Source organism: Odocoileus virginianus, chromosome 12 (genome assembly GCF_023699985.2).
Source record: "Odocoileus virginianus isolate 20LAN1187 ecotype Illinois chromosome 12, Ovbor_1.2, whole genome shotgun sequence".
NCBI lineage: Eukaryota > Metazoa > Chordata > Mammalia > Artiodactyla > Cervidae > Odocoileus > Odocoileus virginianus.
Genome location: NC_069685.1, coordinates 50,953,827 through 50,972,709, shown reverse-complemented (window position 1 = coordinate 50,972,709; position 18,883 = coordinate 50,953,827). Strand labels below are relative to the sequence as shown.

Below are 18,883 nucleotides of genomic sequence, written 5' to 3'. Positions count from 1 at the left end.
AGAGACAGAAGGAATTGACAGTCTGAGGGAGTGTCAATCTTTTTTTTTTCCTCCCTAAATTCATGTAACATAAAATTAATTTTTTAAAAATGTACAATTCAGGGACTTCCCTGGTGGTCTAGTGGCTAAGACTCTGCTCTCCCAATGCAGGGGACCTGGGTTTGATCCCTGGTCAGGGAACTAGATCCCGCATGCTGCAAAAAAGACCTGCTGCAGCCAAATAAATAATTATTAAAATAAAAAATAGTTTTTAAAAATATACAGTTCAGTGGCATTTAGTCCATTCACAGTGTTGGGCAACTATCACCTCTGTCTAGGTCCAAAATATTTTCATCACCCCCAAAGGAGACCCCATACCCACTGGCAGTCACTCCCCATTTCCCCCAACACCTCCCTACTCCTAGGCAACCACTAATCTACTCCCTGTCTGTATGAATTTGCCTGTTCTAAAAACTTCATATATAGAATCATGCACATGTAATCTTTTGTGTCAGGCACCTTCCCCTTAGTGTCATGTTTTTGAGGTTCCTTTTTAGTCATATTCCATTGTGTAGACAGACCAGTTTTTGCTTATCCATTCATCTGTCAGTGGATGTGTAGGTTGTTTTTTTTCCCTTTTGGCTGTTGTGAGTAAAGCTATTTGGGTATATACCTAGGAACAGAATTGTTTGGTCATATGGTAATTCTCTGTTTAATCTTTTGAGGAACCACCAAGCTATTTTATATTAACATTTTTTGTTTTTAATCTCATGTTTGCCTTTCATCTTGCAGATACTCGTTGGGGGCTGAATTAGGGGAACATTAGATCATAGGTATGTGGAGCCTGACTCCTCACACAACCGAATCACCCAGGCTCACATACTCTCTGAGCACCTGTTCTTCCTCTGGTGTGACCCCTGACCCCTCACTCCTCAGCTGAGAATTGTTGGCCCGAGATCAGGCCAGGCGACTGGACTCCTGTGTGCATGGTCTTCACATTAACGGACCTGGACAAATCCCTCTCCCTCTCTTGAGCCACAGTCTCCCCATTTACAAAATGAGGTTATAAAGGCAAACCAACAACGTAGAGTGCCTGTGAAATTACCCTGATGTGTGGAAGATATTTTATAAACTGTAAAGTGCTGTCTGAACCATTGCTGTTGTGAAATGATGCAGCCTAGAGGTCACCATGCAGAAGTGTTTCATTTCACCTGCCCAACTTTTTAAAATATTTAAAATAACTGCTGATTTAAACAAACAAACAAAAAAGAGATCTCATTTAACATCCTGGCTTTAGAGCTTCTCTTTAAAAAAAAAAAAGAGAGAGAGAGAGGTGAGCCTAGACAATTCTAGGCTCCAGTCCTTGCTTAACAGTAATTGGCTTGAACTAGAAGCAGCTGCCACCTCTGTAAGGGGTGTGGGTGCTCAATGTTGGGGTTTTCTCATATTTGGTTTCTACAGGAATTGAATTTGGGATTCTTGTTTTGTGTGAGGAGGAGCTTTTAAAATAAGGAAATGTAAAACAAGGGCCTACTGTATAGCACAGGAACTAGATTCAGTATTCTGTGATAAGTCATAGGGCTTCCCAGGTGACAAAGAACCCGCCTGTCAATGCAGGAGACACAGGTTTGATCCCTGGGTCAAGAAGATACCCTGGAGGAGATTATGGTAACCCACTTCAGTATTCTTGCTTGGAAAATTCTCTGGACGGAGGAACCTGACAGGCTGTAGTCCATGGGGGTCTCAAAGAGTCGGACACAACCAAAGTGACTTAGCATGCACAATAGATCATAATGGAAAAGAATATAAAAAAGAATGTATACGATATATAACTGAACCACTTTTGCATACAGCAGTAACTAATGCAACTGCTGTGTAAATCAGCTGTACATTAAAAAAAAAAAAGGCTTACTTTATCTTTCTGGCTTACTTCACTCTGTATAATAGGCTCCAGTTTCATCCATCTCATTAGAACTGATTCAAATGATTTCTTTTTAATGGCTGAGTAATATTCCATGGTGTATATGTACCACAGCTTCCTTATCCATTCGTCTACTGATGGGCATCTAGGTTGCTTCCATGTCCTGGCTATTATAAACAGTGCTGCGATGAACATTGGGGTGCACGTGTCTCTTTCAGATCTGGTTTCCTCGGTGTGTATGCCCAGAAGTGGGATTGTTGGGTCAGTCATATGGCAGTTCTCATGAGTGATGTTGAGCATCTATTCATGTGTTTGTTAGCCATCTGTATGTCTTCTTTGGAGAAATGTCTGTTTAGTTCTTTGGCCCATTTTTTGATTGGGTCATTTATTTTTCTGGAATTGAGCTGCAGGAGTTGCTTGTGTATTTTTGAGATTAATCCTCTGTTTGTTGCTTTGTTTGCTATTATTTTCTCCTAATCTGACGGCTGTCTTTTCACCTTGCTTATAGTTTCCTTTGTTGTGCAAAAGCTTTTAAGTTTCATTAGGTCCCATTTGTTTATTTTTGCTTTTATTTCCAATATTCTGGGAGGTGGGTCATAGAGGATCCTGCTGTGATTTATGTCGGAGAGTGTTTTGCCTATGTTCTCCTGTAGGAGTTTTATAGTTTCTGGTCTTACATTTAGATCTTTAATCCATTTTGAGTTTATTTTTGTGTATGGTGTTAAAAAGTGTTCTAGTTTCATTCTTTTACAAGTGGTTGACCAGTTTTCCCAGCACCACTTGTTAAAGAGGTTGTCTTTTTTCCATTGTATATCCTTGCCTCCTTTGTTGAAGATAGAGTGTCCATAGGTTCGTGGATTTATCTCTGGGCTTTCTATTCTGTTCCATTGATCTATATTTCTGTCTTTGTGCCAGTACCATACTGTCTTGATGACTGTGACTTTGTAGTATAGTCTGAAGTCAAGCAGGTTGATTCCTTCAGTTCCATTCTTCTTTCTCAAGATTACTTTGGCTATTCGAGGTTTTTTGTATTACCATACAAACTGTGAAATTATTTGTTCTAGTTCTGTGAAAAATACTGTTGGTAGCTTGATAGGGATTGCATTGAATCTATAGATTGCTTTGGGTAGTATAGCCTTTTTGACAATATTGATTCTTCCAATCCATGAACACGGTATATTTCTCCATCTGTGTCCTCTTTGGTTTCTTTCATCCGTGTTTTATAGTTTTCTATGTATAGGTCTTTTGTTTCTTTAGGTAGATATACTCCTAAGTATTTTATTCTTTTTGTTGCAATGGTGAATGGTATTGTTTCCTTAATTTCTTTTTCTGTTTCCTATATGCAAAACAGAAAAAGAGACACAAATGTACAGAACAGAATTTTTGACCCTGTGGGAGAAGGCGAGGGTGGGATGTTTCAAGAGAACAGCATCGAAACATGTATATTATCTAGGGTGAAACAGATCACCAGCCCAGGCTGGATGCATGAGACACGTGCTCCGGCCTGGTGCACTGGGAAGACCCAGAGGAATTGGGTGGAGAGGGAGGTGGGAGGGGGGATCGGGATGGGGAATACATGTAAATCCATGGCTGATTCATGTCAATGTATGACAAAAACCACTAAAATATTGTAAAGTAATTAGCCTCCAACTAATAAAAATAAATGGGGGAAAAGGATACATTGAGGAAAAGTGGCCTAAGCTCTTCTATATAGACTCAAAAGATACATGATCACACAGTTTTTTTAAGCTTTTTTTTTTTTTTTTTTTTTTAAGGATGTCAACTCAAAGCAGGAATGAGGTATATGGGCCTGGGCGGGCAGGAGAGACCCCTTGTGGCTAGCCCTGCCACCCAGGGTGGGGGCTGCTGACCCTTCCTCTCCCTGCAGGTGGCGCTGCTGCCGGATGGGAGTGCCCGGGCGCGTCTGTGTCGCAGGAGGTCCGCACATGCACCATGTCATCATGCGTCTCTAGCCAGCCCAGCAGCGACCGGGCCGCCCCCCAGGATGAGCTGGGGGGCGGGGGCGGCAGCAGCAGCAGCGAAGGTCAGAAGCCCTGTGAGGCCCTGCGGGGCCTCTCCTCCCTGAGCATCCGCCTGGGCATGGAGTCCTTCATCGTGGTCACCGAGTGTGAGCCCGCCTGCGCCGGGGACCATGGTCTGCCCCGGGACCGGCCCCTGCAGGCGCATGGCGGAGAGATCACCCTTGACAACTCTGGGTCTCAGGCCCGGCCCCTCCTCTCCAGTCGCAAGCTCTCTCTGCAGGAGCGGTCCCTGCTGGATGCCAATGGGCGCTGCGTCTGCCCCGCACTGCCCCACTCGCCAGTGGGCTCCCCGCAGTCCTCGCCGCGGCTGCCCCGGCGCCCCACGGTGGAGTCACACCACGTCTCCATCACTGGGATGCAGGTGCGTGAGCGGCGGCCCCTGGCGCCCAACCCTGCGCCCGGAATGTCTCTGCCTTGGGCTGGGGTCCCCAAGAAGGATCCCGGTGCAACCAGTTGATTGGAAAGGCTACCCTAGGAAACCCAGAGAGATGTCAATAAAACATACATGATGGAGCCAGTTACCACTGTGGACAACTGGGGCCCCCCTCTGGACAGCCCTATGGGACAGTGTAGGACAGGAACCCCAGACTTATTCCACTTGAGGGCTAGGGAGCTGGGCCTTTTACACCAGCTTCTGGCAGTCCCTGGACAGAGCATCTCCTGGCCAGAGAGAGCCTCTATCAAAGAGACCCTCATGATGGCAGTTAGAAGTTGTGCCAGGGACTCTGGAATGGGGCTGACGGGTCAGTGAGAGTCCTTGGCACTGTAAGTGCCCTTCTCCCATGATTTTTACCATAAACTTCTGAGAGGTGGGTTGAAACTCAGATCCCCAGCTGGTTCACAGGGCCTGATCCACCCCTACCCCACCTCTTGCCCTAACTCCCACCTTTGTACTGCCAACTCAGGGCTCCAACCTTACCCACTTCTTTGTCTTCCTCAGATGTCCAAGCTCATTCGCTCCCTTAGGCCTTTATCTTCTTGTGCCCTCTGATTGAAACCTCTCCCTCCTGCAAATCTCTTCAAGGCCTCCTCCGTCTGGCTTCCAAATCTCAACTCAGATGTCACCTCCTTGGAAAGGCCTCTCAGACACCCCCTCTAAGCAGCCTTCAGCCCCTCTCTGTCCTGTTGACTGTCCTTCATAGCACTTGTCACCATGTGATTATCTGTGTGTCTGTTAAGTTGTTTATTGCCTGTCCCCCTGCCACCCCCAGCTAGGATGTTAGGAACAGTCTTGTTCACCACAGGGTCCCTAGCACCTGGCATGGTGCCTGGTGCATGGTGGCTCAAAAATATTTGTTTAAAGAAGGAATAAATTTAACTGGGAGAAGGCTGGAAATCCGGAATGACATTCTAAAGGAGCTGATATTTAACTGCCTTCTGAGGGCTAGGTAGAATTTTCTCAGTTGTAGATGGGTGCATACTGAGAGTTCACTGCAGGGGAGTGAGCACAGCATGAGCAAAGACCCCAAGGGAGAAGGCCATTTTTAAATTGTTATTGTTTGTTTCATTTCCTAGTTTATTAACTGGCCACAGGCCACCTAGGTGACAGAGGTAGTCTCATTCCTCTAATATTTCAGTTTTAAAAATATGATTACCATAATCCAGCTAAGTACAGCTATGTACACCAACATATTTCTTTTCCATAGAATTCAGGATAGGTTGGGGATTCAGTTAGCGAGAGTGTGGGAACCCAAAGGGGAACACTGTGGCAACAAGGCTGGAGGGAGAATTTCAGTTTATATCAGCTTAGAGAAACAAATTGTGGCTTTAACACAATAAGGCTTATTTATCATGTAAAATAAATGCATAGGGCTAGACACTGGGTATTGGTGAGATGATTCTGTTGTTGCTTTGGGCCTTAAAACCTCATGATGTCAAGATGGCTGCTGTGGCTCAAGCCTTCACAGCCCCATTCCAGGCAAGAAGAATGAACAGGGAAGAAAGGCATAAGCTGTCTGCCTCCTGAGTCAGTCCTCTTTCTTGGAAACTCTACCCAGCAATTTCTGCCTGTCTCACAGTAGCCAGAACATAGTGACATGGCCACCTTAGGTGTAAGACAGGCTGGAAAACTACATTTTCCACCCAGTGTTGCCACCCAGTGTTCCAGTTATAAAGAAAAAAGGAGACTGGTATTTGGTGGGCAGCTAGGTATCTCTGCAAGGTCAGAGCTTTCGAGGGTCTGAAGGGCAGACCATGAAGTCAGGACTTGACCCTGGAAGCAACAGAGAGCTGGGCTGATGTGGTCAGAGTGGATTCTTTAAGATGAATTCAGCAGTATGTGGGGGTTGGATTCAAAGGCAGTGAGACCCCCTAAGATGGCTCTGCAGGGCCCCACCTCTGCCTGTCACATCCCTTCAGTACTCGGGGGAATGAAACCGTACTGGAGAGAAACATAAAACAGACTAAAAAGCCCACCAGTTAGGGGAGAGCTCTGTGGGCCTGACCTGGCCAGGTCAAAGATACAGGTCTGATGTGGAACTACTTCCAGTTAAAGGAAGTTGAGAGCTAATGTAGCGTGATACTGTTTAGGCCTCCCCAACCCCATCCCAAAACAGTACTCTGTGTTTTCTGCAGGTGCATGTATGCGTGCATGTACACAGAAAAAGACCTGGAAGTTTATACATCAAACTGATATCAAGGTTCGGGGAGAGGGATAGAATTGGGGCTTGGGAGGGGGTTCAAGGGAAAGTTGGGCTTCTCTGCAACAGTTGATGTTTTGCTATCTATCAACTTTCTCTTCCCAGTTTCCTATATCACGTAACATTTTCCCCCTGACTCTACTGAGGTATAATTGAAGTGAGATAAACTGCACATATTTCAGATATGCAGTATGGTCAGTTCTGATGTATGTATACATCTGTAAAACCATCACCCCTCTCAAGATCCCAGACCTTTCCAGCACACCCAGCAATACATCCCTCCCCCACTTCCCCTTTCACAGGTACCCGCTGACTTGCTTTTGATCATCATAGATTAGCTTTCAAGTTCTGGAATTTTATATATGTGGAATCATTTAGTACGTACTCTTTTTTTTTTTTGCTTAGCTTCTTTCATGGCATAGTGATTTTCGTGATTTATCCATGTTTTTGCACATACCAGTAGTTCGTTCCTTTTATTGCTAAATAGTATTGGACTGTACGGATATACCATGGCTTATCCATTTACCTGTTGATGGACATCTGGATGGTTTCCAATTTTTGACTACTACAAATAAAGCTGTTGTGAACATTTGTATACCCGTCTCTACATAGACACAGGTTTTCTTTTCTTTTGAGTAAGCACCTGGGTCATATGGGAAATGCCTGTTGAGAAGTTTTGCCAAACTGTTTTCCAAAGAGGCTGTACCTTTTAAATTCCCACCACCAGCCTCTGAAAGTTTCATTTGCCCTACATTCTAACAATACTTGGTTTGGTTAGTCTGTTTCACTTTAGCCAGTTTGGTGAATGTGGTTTTAATTTGCCTTTCCCTGATGAGTAATGATGCTGAGCATCTTCTCATGTGCTTATTGATCATTTGTGTACCTTCTTTAGAGAAATATAAAATCTTTAGCCTTTTTTTTTTTTAACTGATGTGTTATAGGAGTTCTTTATATATTCTGACTACCAGTCCTTTGAATATGTATTCCAATTCATTTCTCTCAGTCTGTGGCTTGCCTTTTGTTTTCTTAGTAGTGTTTCAAAGAGCAAAAGTCTTACTTTTGATTGAAATCCAATTTATCATTTGTTTCCTTTTATATTTTGCACTTTTTGTACAAAAGAGACCCTTTCAGAAACTGTTAAGAAACCTTTCTGTGTCCTAATGCCATTCAGATTTTCTCCTCTTGTATCACTTTGCATTTTTTTTACAGAATAGCACAGTTATGGATTATTGTTTAATTTTACCATAACTTTTAAAAAATAGGTAAATAAAATGAACTTTTGAAAAGTGGGAAGAACCTTTAAAATGGGTATTAAAAGAGTACATACTATATGATTACACTCTCATAATGTAAAAAAACTGTGCTGGTAGAGACTTCTCTGGAGGTCCAGTGGTTAAGGCTCCATACTTCCAGTGGGCACAAGTTCAATCCCTGGTTGGGGAACTAAGCTCCCACGTGCTTCATGGCATGGCCAACAACTGTGGTGCTAGAAGTCAGGATAATGGTCACCCTGGACAGGGGCCAGCATATGGGAGATGCTTCTGGGGAGCTAGGAATGGTCCCTTTTTTGACTTGGATTCTGGTTAAGGCATTTGTTTGTGAAAAATGTATCTTGCTACGAATTTACAATTCATATTCTATGCGTTTCTACTTACTTTCCAGGACTGTGTACAGCTGAATCAGTACACACTGAAGGATGAGATTGGAAAGGTAACTATCCCAGGAGACAGGCTGGTTTTCCCTACCTACCAAGGATGTCTTGGATACTGTGGCTCTGCCCCACTAGAACTGGGAGTGAGCGAGGAATCCCTGGAGAACAGGCTGGGAGGGGGAGGGTTTTGTTATTAACTGTCCGTCTGTTTTGCTTTATTTTGTTTTATTTTTACATCAGACTGTGTTTCTATAAAAGCTCACAAAGCTTCCAGAGTAATTCTGTATCACCAGCATTCGTGTTGGGTTTTTTTTCCTTCTTAAGGTATTCTCATATCTGTTTTTGCTTTTACATCAGCATCAAAAGTATCAAGTGGACAGTATCAGTGGAAAATACCAATGGACAGTATCAAAATTCAAAAACTCAAATGCCAATAGAGAGCAAGTGAGGTAATACAAGTGAAAAAAGCATGCTAAGTATAATACAATAGGGAGTGGTGAGGACTGTGGCAAACTGTTAACACATGGGAATGATTATGACTCCATATCCACATCATAATCTGGATTTTTATATCTGAACTGTTTTAAATGTTGGCCATTAATTCAAACATTCTAAAAACCAGAGTTTCAACACAATACAGGGCAGATTTTGCCAGTAGGCTACCAGTTTGTCACCTCTGTATTAGGGTCCTTATTTTGTGGATCATAATTTCTAGATACTGTGTCACGGGCATCTCCCTTTCTCCAGGGCTCGTATGGCGTGGTCAAGTTGGCCTACAATGAAAATGACAATACCTACTACGTGAGTATCCACATCCTCCTCCTGACCCTCCTCCTTGCCCATAGAAAAGGCCTCCTATCCAGAACTTGGTTTTCTGGAAGGTTTTCTTAGCTGTTGTCTTATTCTATTCTTACGTCATGTTTATTTTGTGCATTAGGAAGGAAGTGGGGAAGTGGGGAGGTGAAGTGATTGGCTCAGGAAGATTGAGTGAATAAATTCAGCAAATATCTCATATCCTTTCTCTGGGCTGCCCTTTCTACATCCTCCATAGCACCAAGAACTAAGTGGTCATGAGATAAATTGCCCTTGTTTCTGAGGCTTTGGAATCAGTCCAGTGTGGGTTCATATCCTGACTCTCCCGTGTGCCAGATGTGTGTCCTTGGGCAATGACCTAAATGCTAAACATCAGTTTCTCCACATATGAAATATCCCTTGCCCATCACGCCAGCTCACTCATGTCTTGATTCAATGGTAGCCAATCCCAGGGCTTGTGGTCTCCCAGTTGGGAGAGCTGATCTGGAACCTTAGAAGTACCCTCTCGGCTAGAGGGACCCTGAGAGTCCAGCCTCCACATAACCCGTGGAGTTATGTGACCCATAACTGGAATGACCCATTCCAGTGGCAAGGTGCTCACTGCATGGTCCCAAGGCTGCTAATGCGCCGAGAGCTTGGGCAGGCTCAGGAGTGGAAGGAACTCTCCCTCCATCCTCCTCTCCATTTTAATCAGGATGTGGGGTCTTTTCTCCCACAGGCAATGAAGGTGCTGTCCAAAAAGAAACTGATCCGACAGGCGGGCTTTCCACGTGAGTTTGTCGGGCCAGGGCCTTTGTTTTTAGGGGCAGAGGCTGGGGCAAGACAGGGAAGACTCACTGAATGGTGTCCCCTGCAGAGTGTGCCCTGGGTGGATTCCCCAAAGACAGTGCTGGGCCTCTGGCTGAGGTTTTTTAAAATTCATTTTCTTGTAAAAACATTTATGAAAGGAATATAGGTTTCAAGTAAAAACAAATCCGTTAGAGGAAAACAGTCTGGCGGTTCCTCAAAAGTTAAATGTACTATTACCATATGACCCAACAATGCTACTCTTGGGCATATATACCCAAGAGAACTAAAAACACTCAGTCACACCAGCTCGTACATGAAGGCTCATAGCAGCATGATTCAAACTAGCCAAAATGTAGAAGCAATCCCAAATGTCTGTCAGTGGATGAATGAGTAAACAAAAGGTGGTCTGTCTAGCCAATGGAGTATTAGCCATAAAAGGGATGAAATTCTGATATATACCTCAACACAGATAACTTTGAAAACATACTAACTGAAAGAAGCCAGACACAATAGGCCATATATTGTATGATTCCACTTACATGAAATGTCCAGAATAGGTAAATCCAGAGACAGAAAGCAGATGAGTGTTTTCTAGAACCTGGGGTTAAGATTGAGTTGGGTATGACTGATGATAGATATGGGTTTTTGTTTTTTGCGGGGGGTGGTGGGGCCGTTGAAAATGTTCAGGACTTAGTGGTGATGGTTGCAGAACCTTGTGAATGTACTAAAAAGCATTGTATTACACATTTTAAAATGCTGAATTTACAAAGTTTAATTACCATAAGGTATTTCCGTTACATCTACAACATGCAAAAGAACAGAAGGATGTATAATGGAGGTCACAAGTTTCTTGCTATACTCCTCCCTCTCTCTATAGGCACCCCACCCACCACGTTTAGCTTTTTTAGGAGCTGGTAATTACTGCATGTGATCCGGTGTAGGTGAGCATATCAGAGGCAGCTCCAGCATAAGCTCCCTGCCAGTGGAGCTGAGCAAAATGTCTGCTTGAGCCAAAAAGAGAAAGTAGATAAATGTAAATCCCCCAACCCCACCCTGTCACTACCAGGACCCTGATCCTGCGTACCTGAACTCTGAGCCAGATAATATCCTCATGTCATTATTTCTTGATTTATTAATTTCTGACATTTACTTCTGACTTCCTCTGAGGACAGCTTAAACCAGTCCTTTCTCCTCTGTCTTCCCAATTGGGCATTGAGGTGATGCCAGGATGTTCAGCAACCTTGTTGTCACTGCCATTGTCACTTTCCTTCTTATTCCAGCAGATGCAGCAGGTTTCTTTCCTTTGAACTTGCCTTTCCTTGGTCCACATCCCACTTCTGATACCTGTACCTCGGCTTTTACTTTTCAAGGCTGACACATTTACATTCAGTTCTGTTAGTCACATTTAGATCCTTACTTACATGTAATAGGGCTTCCCTGGTAGCTCAGCTGGTAAAGGATCCACGTGCAATGTGGGAGACCTGGGTTTGATCCCTGGGTTGGGAAGATCCCCTGAAGAAGGGAAAGGTTACCCACTCTAGTATTTTGGCCTGGAGAATTCCATGGACTGTATAGTCCATGGGGTCGCAAAGAGTTGGACAACTGGGCAAATTTCACTTTCACTTTTCACTTACATGTAATATGCAGTGTAAGTGTTTGCACTGTGGACCTTTCCATCATTGTGACCTTCTGACTATCAGTCACTACTGGGCCAAGCAAGTTCTTTTTTTTCCTCTCATCAGTTCTTACTTTTTTTCCTATCCCTGACTTTTTTTATCTCCTCTGTTTCCACGTGAGTTGTGGAGGCAAGGGATAATATTTTTGTTCCTCTTATGGAGTGGGAATACCGAGCCCCAGAGAGGGAATGTTGAGATTGCTCCACTAGGCCCCAGACTTCTTTTCCTTGTACCTCAGTGAACTTTTGATGCTCACTGTAACCTGGAGCACGGGACAGGAAGAGGAGAATTAACCGAAGGCTGGGCAAGGAAACTGGGTCTCCAGCCTCATTAGTTTCTAGCATCAGAGAAGACAGATGAAAAGAAGGCTGATTAAAGCCCCTGGTGGCATCAGCCACTCCAGTCTTTCTGAGACTGACCCCTCCACCCCAAAATTGTCCTGCCTACAGTCCCCCTCTGCAGAGGAGTCTCTTTGTCCTGACTCTGGGATGGTTCATGTTTCCTCCAGGTCGCCCCCCTCCCCGAGGTACCCGACCAGCCCCCGGGGGCTGCATCCCGCCCAGGGGCCCGATTGAGCAGGTGTACCAGGAAATTGCCATCCTCAAGAAGCTGGACCACCCCAACGTAGTGAAGCTGGTGGAGGTGAGATGAGGGGGACACGGAGGAGGGAGGGAGGGAGATGGTCCAGCCTTGGCTCTGTGATTACCAAAGTGCAGCACCACTGGTTCCCAGGGAGAGCCACGTCACATCCAGCAGCCTGTCTCAGGGCTGAGTGGTGGTTACTTCTCCAGGCTCCTTCACCCTGTCATTGCGTGTAATCCTCGCCCCTTGCTTAGACTATTTATTACTCCCATTTTACAGATGAAGGAATTGAGGCTCAGAGGAGTACTGAGACTTGCCCTTTACCTGTTTGTCGTTTTGGAGCTAGTTCTTTTTCTACTACACAAATGTCGTAGCATAAAAGCAGCCGTTTGCCTATAAACAAATGTGCCTGGCTATGTTTTGATAAAACTTATAAAACTGCTCTAGATCAGCATTTCTCATGCATTTTGGTCTCCAGACCTTTTTATGCTCTTTTTTTTGAAGCATTTATTAAAAAATTTATTTTTAATTGGAAGATAGCTGCTTTAGTCCATGCAGTCACAAAGAGTCAAACACGACTGAGTGACTGAACTGAACTGAATTGCTTTACAATGTTGTATTGGCTTCTGCCATACAACAATGTGAATCAACCATGAATATACATAAAGTCCCCGCCCTCTTGAACCTCCCTGCCACCCCATGCTCTTAAAAATAATTGAAGATTGCAAAAACCTTTTGCTTATGGGGGTTATATTTATTAATATTTATCACATTAGGATTTAAAATTGAGAAGCTAAAAAAATATTTTTTAATTCATTTAAAATCAACAATAATCCTATTACATTACTGTGATTTTTTTTAAAAAAGAAAAATAACAGAACTCTAGATAGGCAAGTGCCTGGGTCTGACTTTTCCTAGAAGGGCAGGGCTTAGGGGTTCCAGGTTGGCTGTCCCGGGCCTCTGCCTCGGGTGCATCCCTTTTTCAGGGTTCTTGTCCTATGACTCTTGGGTGACTGGGGAAGTTGAATATGATGTGTCAATAGGTGGGAGGATCAGTTTAGCCCAGGAGCCTGCCTTTGTTTCTTCCCAAGAGAAGAGATGGCAGTTGCAGGCCATCTCCATCTGTCACAACAAATTCACAATTTCAACCCGTGGATGCTTGAGTTGCTGTCCTAGAGAAAACCCACGGGCGCTTGGTTGGTGTGTGTGTTGGGTCTTGGCGGGATCTCCCTTCTCCTTCATGCCTTGTGGTGTGTGGGCTCCCAACAAGACCCTTTGACAGCTTGCCTGTTCGTTCACTCATCAGATATTCCCTGAGCATCTGCTAGGTCCCTAGTCGTGTACAGGGCACCATGGAGGCAGCCGAGGTGGATGCAACCTGGTGCCTGCCCTTTGAAGAGAGGAAGATAGAAATTGTGATAAGGTGAAAACAGGAAGGCTGTGAAAGAAAGAAGGCACTGCAGCAGTTCCAGGCAAGAGGACATCATTTCCTGCTGGGGCAGGGGGATGGGGACAGAATTTGAATTTTGACAATTCTGACAAATTTGACATTGTATCCTAGGAGACAAGTGGGATTCTTATTCAAGCTGAGACATTTTCCAGGGGAGGAATCTGCCCCCTCCCTTATGTAACCTCCTTTCTGGGTGCTTTGGAAAACCCTTGAAGATTGGGCTAGAAAGCGCTTATTTTCCAGATGGCCATTTGGATCACACTTTCCTGTGCCCTTCATCTTAACTGGGAAAAACAGTGGAAAGCACAGTCCTCCCGTTGGCAAGTGCAGTCATGTGGATGCTGCTTCCTCCCTGCTCATGTCTTTTTTTCCTCTCTCTTCCTCTCCCCTGCTCCTCATCTCCGGCCTGTTCCATGCGGCTGTGCCAACAGGTCTTGGATGACCCCAATGAGGACCATCTGTACATGGGTAAGAGAGCGCTTGCCTTCTGCCACCCTTGCTCGGGCAGCTACGCCTCCCACAGCCCAGGGGTACTCTCCATCCAGCCCCTGCGCCTGGTACCTCCCACCCTTTCCTGCTCCAGCGGGCCCCACACAGAAGGCTGCACCCTAGGTTTAAAGCAGGAGGTGGAAAGGAGTTCTTGCTGGGACTTTATCTGGGTGTCCTGTTCATTTGTCTTCTGATATCTGTTGAGTACCTACTGTGTGCTGGGTACCGTTCTAGGCACTAAGGATGCAATGATGAGTAAGAAAGATGAAGCTGGTGTTCTGATCAGGGAAAACAGCCAGTCAACAACTATAGTTGGCCTTCTGTGTCTGCAGGTTCTGCATCTGTAGATTCAACCACCTGTGGATCAAAAATATTACAAAGAAAAAATTCCAGAATGTTCCCCAAAGTAAAACTTGAATTTGGCACAGACTGGCAACTGTTTCCATAGCATTTATATTGTCTTAGGTGTTATAAAGTAATCCAGAGATGATTTAAAGTATAGGGGAGGATGTGTGTAGGTTATATGCAACTACTACACCATTTTACATAAGGGACTTGAGCAACTGTGGATTTTGGTATCCACAGGGTTCCTGGAACCAATTCCCCATGAATACCAAGGGATAACTGTAAATAAAGCAGATGAACAACTTCAGACTGATGCTCTGAAGAAGATTAAACAGGGTGATGTGAGAGAGAGAGATGGAGGGGCCACTGCAGATAGGAGGTGAGCATTTAGCACCTGAATGTCGAGGACTCAGCCCTGTTACATCTGGGGAAGAGCATTCCAGATGGAGCAAACAGCAGGTGCAAAGGCCCCAAGACTGGTGACAGCTTAGTGTTTAAACAATGTGGCTGCAGGAGAGAAAACCAGGGAGGGAGGGAAGGTGAGGATGGAGGGCCTGGGGTAGGGGTGGGTAGCCATGGTGGGGCATTTGGAGCCTTGAGGAGCTGTTGAAGGGTCCTACACACAGACCTGGAAGGACTCAGGTATGTCCTCAGAGACCTCATTTTTAAAAAATGATAGGGACGCAGGACAGCGCTCAGTTCTCAGTATAAGCACTGATGAGGAAGGGAAGAGCAAGACTCATGCAAAGCTGGACAGCAGACTATCAGGCCGTCAGGCATGATCAGCAGGTCACGTGTCCCAGTGATGTGTGGCTGGGGGAGGCATTCAGACAAGCTTGTGTATTTCAAGTGGGTACAGATGACAGTCAGGAGGGGTATCAAGGAGATGAGTGGTGTGGGCAGGGCCAAGCCCCGCCCGGAATCCAGATGTCTCCTGGATGAGCACAGCACGATCCTTTGCTGCACAGGGAGTGATGAATCATAAAGTAATGGGTCTGGTTTGGAACTGGAGCTCAGAGCTCAGTTTCCCCTAAAGTAGTTGCTATGGTTTCATTCTAAGGATGCTGTTGTTGCTTAGGACATTTTATTTCTCTTGCCCCCACCCAGGTATTTGTTTGTTTTTTAAATTTGGCTGTGCTGTGTCTTAGCTGTGGCATATGGAATCTAGTTCCCTGACCATAGCGTTGAATCTGGGAACTCAGAATCTTAGCCACTGGACTACAAGGGAAGTTCCCTCACCCAGGTTTTGTTATGAAAAATGTTAAAGTTGAAAGAAGAGTACAGGGAATACCTGTTTACCTATCACCCAGATTCAATAGTTAGTAACTTTTTGTCATACTTGCTTTATCAGTCTAGCCACCCACCCATCCATTTCTCTATTTTTTTTTTCTGAACCATCCAAAAGTAAAGTGGCAGACATCCTGACACATTAGTTCCCAAAAACTTTAGCCTGCATCTCCTAGTCACTTCAGTCATGTCTGACCCTTTGCCACGCTATGGGCTGTAGGGACTTCCCTGGTAGTTCAGTCGGTAAAGAATCTGCCTGCAATGCCGGAGACCTAGGTTCGATCCCTGGGTTGGGAAGATTCCCTGGAGAAGGAAATGGCAACCCATTGTAGTATTCTTGCCTGGAAAATCTTAGGGACAGAGGAGCCATGAAGGTTATGTCCACAGCATGTTGCAAGAGTTGGACATGACTTAGCGACTAAACCATCACCACCATGGACTGTAGTCTGCCAGGCTCCTCTGTCCATGGAATTCTCCAGGCAAGAATACTTGAGTGGATTGTCATGCCTTCCTCCAGGGGATCAACCCAGGGGTTGAATCCACGTCTCTTACGTCTCTTGCATTGGTAGGTGGGTTCTTTACCTCTCACGCCACCTGGGCAGCCCTCGCAATACCACAATACCATTATTGCACCTGAAAAGTTAATGCCCATTCTTTAGGAGCATCTAGTGTGTAGGTCGTCTTCAAATTGTAGAACGTTAAAAACCTTCCTTTAGAAACATTTTAGAAGTACACAATAAATACCATCAGATATGAAAACTTTAAAAAATTGTGAAACATTCGTATAAAAATATGAACATCACAGAGTCACAATTTCTCAATGTGGTACCCGTACCACTTTAAATATATGAGACAGGAACTTCCCTGATGGTCCACTGGTAATGAATCTGCCTGTTGGTGCAGGGGACACAGGTTTGATCCCTGGCTCCGGGAATGTCCACATGCTGCAGGACAACTAAGCCCATGTGCCCCAACTACTGAGCTTTTGCTCTAGAGCATGTGCTTTGTAACAATAGAAGCCACCACAATGAGAAGCCTATGCACCGCAACAAGGAGTAGCCCCCGCTTGCTGCAACTAGAGAAAGCCCGTGTGCAGTGATGAAGACCCAACACAGACAAAAATAAGTAAAATTTTAAAAGAAAGATGATTTGAAAAAAGTAAATATATGAGATCATTTTAGGTGGTATATGGACAACCATTTTTAAAACATTTTTTAGACTTATTTTACCATTTGTATAGGAAAAACTATAACCAGCACACTAAATTCATGATTTCATAGGTTTTATTACCTGAGATAAGACTAAAAGTTTTCATACTAAATCAATTTAAAAGTGTGAAATAAATGATTGTTTACATAGTATATAGATATAGCCTGATTATAACCATGGTAGGCAAACGAGTGAAATTTGGGGGAACACAGAAGAAAGCACAAAATATAAAAGGTCATTTGGGGCCCAGAATGGCATCCCCAGCATTGTTCGCTCACCTGAGGCCCCGGACCTGACTCTGAATGGCTTTGAGCTGTTTTTGAGGAGGTGGGTTGTCCATTCAACAAACGTCACGGTTTGTCAGGCCCTGATCTTCAGGGAATGAAAAACCCCGGCCCCACACCCTCATGGCATTTTAGTGCTCTGATGGGGGCAGATGGATACACTCGACCTAAGTATTACTAGGCATAGGCTTCAAAGGTGACAGTTGTGCTGTGTGTTAGTCATTTAGTCATGTCCAACTCTTTGTGACCCTGTGGACTATACAGTCCGTGGAATTCTCCAGGCCAGAATCCTGGAGTGGGTAGCCATTCCCTTCTCCAGGGGATCTTCCCAGCCCAGGGATTGAACCCAGGTGTCCCACATTGCAGGCAGATTCTTTTACCAGCTGAGCTACCAGGGAAGCTCGAAGGTGACAGCACCATGGACAAAAGCTAACCTGAGCAGGGTCAGGGGAGTCAGGAGTTCCAGGTTGGAGGCTTGGAAAACAGTGGCTCCTGGGATGCCTCACAGAGGTGAGACCTGTGCAGGACCCTGGGAACCAGATGGCAGAGAGCATTTCACATCATTGTAAGACTTTGCCTTTTTACTCTGAGAGAGAAGGGGGCTCTTGGAGGACTTTTTTTTTTCTTTTTTATATTTATTTATTTGGCTGTATTGGGTCTTAGTTGTGGCATGCAGGCTTCTCTAGTTGTGGCATGTGGGTTTAGTTGCTCCATAGCACGTGGGATCTTAGTTCCCTGACCGGGGATTGAACCTGCATCCCCTGCATTGCAGGGCTGATTCTTAACCACTGGACTGCCAAGCATGACCCCCTTGGAGGGTACTGAGCTGAGGAGTTGAATGACTATGTAAAGAACATGACTCAAGCTTCCAAGAGGAGTTGCCTAAGCCATTTGGACCAGGCAGCTTCATGGACAGAGTTTTTCACTTCTTGAGGTGGCAAAGTGGGAAGGAGCCATGTGGTTTTGGTGTGTTGATTCCAGTGATTTTGAAACTATCCCGATAACTTTATTTTTTAGTTTCCAGCCATAGCTGTGTGTGGCTAGGACAGAGTGGGCAGTGTGTGAAGCCAGTTAGCAGATATCGGCAAGGGTTCTGTACCTGCAGGCCTGACTCTCAGAGGGTAGAGAACATGATCAGTATTTCTCGGGGTTAAAAACTTCCCACCTGCCACTCAGGCCCAGGAGGGGTTGAACTGTGAACGACTTGAAAATACACCTGTTTCAACAGGCCAGCTTCCCTCATGCCAACTGAGTTTTGGTGCTTGGGAGGAAGCATTGAAATTCATGAAGCAGCTCTTGAAAGTTAAGTTTACAAGGTGGGAAAGCAGGACCTGAGGGGCCCAGGGCTCCTCTTGGTGGGAGCCTCACCTTCAGAGCCTTTGCCTTTGCTTCTAACCACAGCCTGAAGCCACAGCAGATTTGCCCTAACTCAGGTTTGGCCATTGCTGGTTGATGAACCTGAAAACAGGGTGGGGCCCTGGGGTAGTTAAGTTCCTTTTCTGATCTGAACCTTTAAGCCTTCTTTTTGTCTGAGGAACTGGCTCTTTCCCTTTGGCCGTCTCAGCCCTTGGACAGCTTTGAAATACCCCTTCTTCCGTAAGAAGCTTCAGTGTGTGCTTCTAGAAAACAGAAAACTCCAAAATAATTTTCCATGGGACTTTGAAATCCACTGTGCTTTTTTTTTTTCATTTCCTAAAGTACAGCTTCATAGTCCCAGTTATATCTGT

At 44.9% G+C, this 18,883-nt stretch overlaps 1 protein-coding gene across 6 annotated transcripts in view; it reads left to right on the top strand.

The window, feature by feature from the left end:
- Window positions 1–3,853: 3,853 nt before the first annotated feature.
- The window catches only part of CAMKK2 (calcium/calmodulin dependent protein kinase kinase 2), a 34,187-nt gene continuing 19,157 nt past the window's right edge, over window positions 3,854–18,883 (top strand). For all 6 annotated transcript variants that reach the window (XM_020882537.2, XM_020882540.2, XM_020882536.2 and 3 more), the window contains exons 1-6: window positions 3,854–4,303; window positions 8,244–8,291; window positions 8,980–9,033; window positions 9,764–9,815; window positions 12,019–12,152; window positions 13,974–14,010. In XM_020882537.2, the coding sequence (XP_020738196.1) occupies window positions 3,854–4,303; window positions 8,244–8,291; window positions 8,980–9,033; window positions 9,764–9,815; window positions 12,019–12,152; window positions 13,974–14,010 (775 nt within the window). The remainder of the gene's footprint in view (window positions 4,304–8,243; window positions 8,292–8,979; window positions 9,034–9,763; window positions 9,816–12,018; window positions 12,153–13,973; window positions 14,011–18,883) is intronic.